At 42.2% G+C, this 7,224-nt stretch overlaps 1 protein-coding gene across 1 annotated transcript in view; it reads right to left on the minus strand.

Moving 5' to 3' along the window:
* LOC135056516 (oocyte zinc finger protein XlCOF7.1-like) overlaps positions 1-6,895 on the minus strand; it is a 124,245-nt gene extending 117,350 nt beyond the window's left edge. Inside the window, exons 1-4 of the mRNA XM_063961818.1 lie at positions 6,792-6,895; positions 2,264-2,341; positions 1,378-1,515; positions 64-142 (exon numbers count right to left, since the gene is read on the minus strand). Coding sequence (XP_063817888.1) covers positions 64-142; positions 1,378-1,515; positions 2,264-2,341 — 295 coding nt within the window. The 5' untranslated portion in view covers positions 6,792-6,895. The remainder of the gene's footprint in view (positions 1-63; positions 143-1,377; positions 1,516-2,263; positions 2,342-6,791) is intronic.
* Positions 6,896-7,224: the final 329 nt, after the last annotated feature.

The raw sequence follows: 7,224 nt of genomic DNA on the forward strand, positions 1-7,224 counted from the left end.
TGTGTATATAGGGGGCCTCCATACCTGCTCTCCCCTGTACAATACATGACAGTCTCCTCTTACCCAGTGATGTGAGGGGCTGGTGATTCTCCATCATTACGTCCTTGTACAGACCCCTGTGTTCCTCTATATACTCCCGCTCCTGCATGGAGACATAGACAGTGACATCCTGACACATAATAGGAACCTGACACACACAGTGATACAGTTATCGCCCAGACACGTCCCCTGGTGTTACTGTATAATGTCCCATTCCCAGCAGTCACCTCTCCAGTCATCACCCAGTCACGACCCCTGGTGTTACTGTATAATATCCCATTACCAGCAGTCACCTCTCCAGTCATCACCCAGACACGTCCCCTGGTGTTACTGTATAATGTCCCATTCCCAGCAGTCACCTCTCCAGTCATCACCCAGACACATCACCTGGTGTTACTGTATAATGCCCCATTCCCAGCAATCACCTCTCCAGTCATCACCCAGACACATCCCCTGGTGTTACTGTATAATGCCCCATTCCCGGCAGTCACCTCTCCGGTCATCACCCAGTCACATCCCCTGGTGTTACTGTATAATGCCCCATTCCCAGCAGTCACCTCTCCAGTCATCACCCAGACACATCCCTTGGTGTTACTGTATAATGTTCCATTCCCAGCAGTCACCTCTCCTGTCATCACCCAGACACATCCCCTGGTGTTACTGTATAATGTCCCATTCCCAGCAGTCACCTCTCCAGTCATCACCCAGACACATCCCCAGATGTTACTGTATAATGTCCCATTCCCAGCAGTCACCTCTCCAGTCATCACCCAGACACATCCCCCAATGTTACTGTATAATGTCCCATTCCCAGCAGTCACCTCTCCAGTCATCACCCAGACACATCCCCTGGTGTTACTGTATAATATACCCATTCCCAGCAGTCACTTCTCCAGTCTTCACCCAGACACATCCCCTGGTGTTACTGTATAATGCCCCATTGCCAGCAGTCACCTCTCCGGTCATCACCCAGACACATTCCCTGGTGTTACTGTATAATGTCCCATTCCCAGCAGTCACCTCTCCAGTCATCACCCAGACACATCCCCCGGTGTTACTGTATAATGCCCCATTGCCAGCAGTCACCTCTCCAGTCATCACCCAGACACATCCCCTGGTGTTACTGTATAATGCCCCATTCCCAGCAGTCACCTCTCCAGTCATCACCCAGACACATCCCCTGGTGTTACTGTATAATGCCCCATTCCCAGCAGTCATCACCCAGACATGTCCCCTGGTGTTACTGTATAATACCCCATTCCCAGCAGTCACCTCTCCAGTCATCACCCAGACATGTCCCCTGGTGTTACTGTATAATACCCCATTCCCAGCAGTCACCTCTCCAGTAAGCAGCTGAATGATCTTGTTGGCGAGTTCCAGGATCTTCTCGTCATTGTTTCTCTGAACTCCTGTCAGACGTGGATGGTTGCTGGGTATCTTACACTCACCGGATGTCTTCCTCACTACTGTGTAATCCTGTGTATTGGTGGAAATATTCATTAAAAAGTTATGTCCCTGTATTATTACTATAGACAGAAGTCACAGTGACGCTACCAGATCCGCTCACCTCCCCAGTCATGTCCCTGTATTATTACTATAGATATAAGTGATGTCACTGTGACACTCCCAGATCCTCTCACCTCCCCTGTCATGTCCCTGTATTATTGCTATAGCTATAAGTGATGTCACTGTGACACTCCTAGATCACCTCACCTCCCCAGTCATGTCCCTGTATTATTACTATAGATATAAGTGATGTCACTGTGACGCTCCCAGATCCCCTCACCTCCCGAGTCATGTTCCTGTATTATTACTATAAATATAAGTGACATCACAGTGACACTCCAAGACCCCCTCACCTCCCCAGTCATGTCCCTTTATTATTACTATAGATATAAGTGATGTCACTGTGATGCTCCCAGATCCCCTCACCTCCCCAGTCATGTCCATGTATTATTACTATAGATATAAGTGATGTCACTGTGACACTCCCAGACTCCCTCACCTCCCCAGTCATGTTTCTGTATTATTACTATAGATATAAGTGTAGTCACTGTGACATTCCCAGATCCCCTCACCTCCCCAGTCATGTCCCTGTAATATTACTATAGATATAAGTGATGTCACTGTGATGCTCCCAGATCCCCTCACCTCCCCAGTCATGTCCCTGTATTATTACTATAGATATAAGTGATTTCACTGTGACTCTCTCAAATCCACTCACCTCCCCAGTCAGCAGGTAGATAATCTCCAAAGAAATATGGAATATCCTCTCCATTTTCTGACTCCTGTCCGTGTCCATCTTGAGTGAATCAGTGATAAGAAAAGAAAAGGGGCGACCCGGCACTGGTCTCAATGTAAATGAATTAACAAATGATGAACAAACCAGAATTCGGACAATTAAGATATATTGTATAAATTATCAAATCTCTGTCCAGTGTGGTGGTGCGCCCAGAGCCAGAAAGAACATGTGTTACCAAAGGAAGTAAGAAAAGAAGGCTCTCGTGTGGGCGCACTCTTGAAAGTTGAAATAAAGTTCAAATAGTTTTAGATATACATAATAGTTAATAAAATATAGCTTTTAATGGATATACATTATAAACAATAATATCTCATGATTACCCATTGTGCAACATAGGATCCAAACCAGTCACCAACTAAATGCACTGTATAATTTATTTGTAAATAATCAGCTCAGAGGGTCTTGAGCAATTGTATATACAGAGTATGCATACAAAAAAGTAATGTCTCACTATCCATTACCGGACCTGTCCAGCTTTCTCATATTTGACAATTGACCATAATTTGGTCTCAACAATACAGATTTTCTGTACTGGTCGGGCGGAAACGGATGTAGAACAGCTAAGTGTCTACAGCCTTTCTTATCACATCTTGTGAGACAGGACCAGAACATTCCTTCATTTTTTCACAATTCCTTCCAGAGAAAAAAATATTTTTCAATTTAATAAGCATTTTAATTCCCATTCATTTTTTGGATCCTATGTTGCACAATGGGTAATCATGAGATATTATTGCTTATAATGTATTTCCATTAAAAGCTATATTTTATTAACCATTATGTATATCTAAAACTATTTGAACTTTATTTCAACTTTCAAGAGTGCGCCCACACGAGAGCCTTCTTTTCTTACTTCCTTTGGTAACACATGAATCAGTGATAAAACAGAACGTGTGACGTGTAATAGAGACTCTGGTTCCTAACAGCTGGAGTGCCTCTGAATAAATATAATATACATCACAGAGTACAATGTAATGTCATGTATGTAACACTGAATGACTAGCGAGTCTCCTTTTTACCCTCAGACATAGAGCCCTTGTCAGTGTTTGTGACACACAACAGGCTGATCCCCCTGTAAAAGAATAACAGAACACCAAAAGCCCCACTCCCTGTAAAATAATAATAATATAACACCATCTTTATAATAAGAATAATAAAAAAGGACACCACAGGCCGCTCCTCCTGTATAATAATAATAATAACAACAACAACAACAATAGCAACACCACAGGCTGCTCCACCTGTATAACAACAACAAGAACAGTATACCACAGGCTGCTCCTCCTGTATAATAATAATAATAATAATAATAATAATAATAGAACACCACAGGATGCTCCACCTTTATAATAATAATAACAACAAGAACAGTATACCACAGGCTGCTCCTCCTGTATAACAATAATATAAAAACAATAACAACAGGACATCACAGGCTGCTCCCCCTGTATAATAATAATAAGAACAATCGGACACCAGAGGCGGCTCCTCCTGTATAATAATAATAATAATAATAATAACAGGATATAATAGGCTGCTCCTCCTGTATAATAATAATAAGAACAATCGGACACCAGAGGCAGCTCCTCCTGTATAATAATAATAATAATAATAACAGGATATAATAGGCTGCTCCTCCTGTATAATAATAATAATAATAATAATAGAACACCACAGGATGCTCCACCTTTATAATAATAATAACAACAAGAACAGGATACCACAGGCTGCTCCTCCTGTATAACAATAATATAAAAACAATAACAACAGGACATCACAGGCTGCTCCCCCTGTATAATAATATTAATAATAACAGTCACCACAGGCTGCTCCTCCTGTATAATAATAATAATAATAATAATAATAAGAACAATCGGACACCAGAGGCTGCTCCTCCTGTATAATAATAATAATAATAATAATAATAATAACAACAGGATATAATAGGCTTTTATTAGTTTTTTTCATTTTAATCTATTATATATATTCTTTTCATGTACTACTATATGTATGTACATATACTATTTTCCATTTATTATGTTATATGGACAAACTTGTCATTCTTTAATGTACATCATTATTAGCACTACCAACTATTGTTCCTTATAGACACTATCATTTATTGAATTTCGTTGTTCACCTTTTCTCTTCCTTTTGTCCTATTTGATGCACTTATCGTGACTACTGCACTTAGCTTTCGTACAACTATCAACCATGTAATTGTCCCCTCGATACGGACCCTTGGTTGCCATGGCGATGAGCAGTGTGGTGTGTGTTACCTAGGTGACGCGCACTGCGGTGTCCGTTGCCACGGTAACCTTCACGCCTACATGTTACTGTGGTCGCGGCTGGATGATAGACAAATCTCTGCCGCGCATAGCTACTGACGCAGGTTGGATCCGACGAGCGCGTCATTCGGGCGCGACACTCAAGCCGGACGCGGCAGCTAGTGATGCGCCCTGTGTGGACGCTCACGTGCCGTCGCCCGGACTCCCTGTCGCGGACTAATGATGCGCAGCCTGTACGATAGGTGCAGGTTTCTCATTAAGAGCAAAATATCCACCTGTTTATATTTAGGCCGGCTGAATGTATGCAATACATGGATAAGACCCCGAGTCATACTAACACAGGGCTAATAGGAGCCTCTTTATATCCCACTCCGGGTTTTATACTACCCTGCTCCCTACATTACACTATGCGAGTCATGTGATCTGTTCCTTATAGAAATCGAACATGTCAAAGTTATAAAGAATAAAGTATATTATATATATGAATAACTATTTGTTGATTATCCAACATTTTAAATTTTCTGTCTGTCATTATTTGGTCATATAATGAGAGTATTTGGTCACTGTCAACCACATATGCAAATGAGCAACCATATTGAAAAGGGTATAAAAACCCTGGATAGCAGCACTTTCAATACCTTGAAAAAGTTGCGTGAACGCAACGAAACGCGTTGGTGATTGGTGCTGTGCGTGCCCACTGTCTACAATTTTATTTCCTGAGGAATCTCTACCTGGACCAGGTCCCCACCATTGTCTCAACTTGTGGACCCCGTTAGAAGAACATCCTTTTCCACTGTGAAACCTTTACACAGCCAAACAAGGGACAAGCTTCTGCGGATGCCAACCGCTTAAACACCTTGAACAACTGCTGGTGGTAAATATTACACACGATGGAACACTAACGGGATACCTAGAGCCTATCAATAGGGGACTGTTTTTTGGAACAGGTTTGAACTTCTTTCATTAATTTCTCATCGGGACTGAGAGGGGCACAGCTGCTTTGAGATCTGACACCCAATTGTGTTCTCCAATTATATTTTTTATACTGTGTTTTCTTTAACAATTTTAAAAGATTCTCTTTTATCATTCCAATAAATATGTGTTTTTTCATGTGACCTTCTTCTCTCATATATGACCAATAAGCGCTTTAATTTTCTTTTGTATTGTATAATAGGCGGCTCCTCCTGTATAATAATAATAATAATAATAATAATAATAATAATAATAGGACACCACATTCTGCTACTCCCGTAGTATAATAATAACAACAACAACAACAATAGAACACCACAGGCTGCTCCTCCTGTAGAATATAAACAACAACAACAACAGTATACCACAGGCTGCTCCTCCTGTATATTATTAATAATAATAATAATAATAATAATAACAGGACACCACAGGCTGCTCCCCCTGTATAATAATAATAATAATAACAACAGGACACCACAGGCTGCTCCTCCTGTATATAATAACAGGACACCACAGGCTGCTCCCCCTGTATACTACTAATAATAACAACAATAACAGGACACCACAGGCTGCTCCCCCTGCATAATAACAATCGTAACAGGACACCACAGGGTGCTCCCCCTGTATAGTAATAATAACAGGACACCACAGGCTGCTCCTACTGTATAATAATAATAACAACATGACACCACAGTCTGCTACCCCTGCATAATAATAACAGGACACTACAGGCTGCTCCTCCTGTATAATAGTAATAATAGGACACCACAGGCTGCTCCTCCAGTATAATAATAATAATAATAATAATAATAATAATAATAATAGGACATCACAGGCTGCTCCACCTGTATAAAACTAATAACAGGACACCAGAGGCTGCTCATCCTGTAAAATAATTAATAATAGAACACCACAGGCTGCTCCTCCTGTATAATAGTAATAACAGGACACCACAGGCTGCTCCCCCTGCATTATAATAATAACAACAACAACAACAACAACAACAGGACACTACAGGCTGTTCCCCCTGTACAATAACAATAAAAACAGGACATCACAGGCTGCTCCCCCTGTATAAAAATTAATAACAGGACACCACAGGCTCCTCCTCCTGTATAGTAAAAATAACAGGACACCACAGGGTGCTCCTCTTGTATAATAATAATAATTATAATAATATATAGCACCATTACCTGATGTCTCCACTCTGCTCCTTCCCACCTAGAGACCCGGATGTTGTTATGGAGCACAGGAAGCGGGGATTAGGCCTGGTGGAAGGTGATACGCCGAAGTGTAGTGGAACGCACAGGATGAATGAGTGGTGGACCGCACGTACCGGAAGTGAGCGGGTACGCGGAAGTAGTGTGGAACGCACAGAGCGGAAGTGGCGTGTCCCGGGCTCCGGAGGTGTACCGCTGCAGAGGGCTCCGGCCTGGGGTTCCCAGCTGTGTGTGTGGGGGATGATTAGTGATATAGGGGGCGGTATATGAGTGCAGGATCCCCTTCCCCCGCGGTGACTGCTCTGCATGGTAACCCCTTAGTGACCAGACTTCCTGTTACCATGGTAGTGAGTGTCCCCATAGTGTGTGTATGCTGGGAGGCCTATGGTGGCACTGTGCAGCCAGC

The sequence above is a fragment of the Pseudophryne corroboree genome, chromosome 3, assembly GCF_028390025.1.
Source record: "Pseudophryne corroboree isolate aPseCor3 chromosome 3, aPseCor3.hap2, whole genome shotgun sequence".
NCBI classification, from domain to species: domain Eukaryota; kingdom Metazoa; phylum Chordata; class Amphibia; order Anura; family Myobatrachidae; genus Pseudophryne; species Pseudophryne corroboree.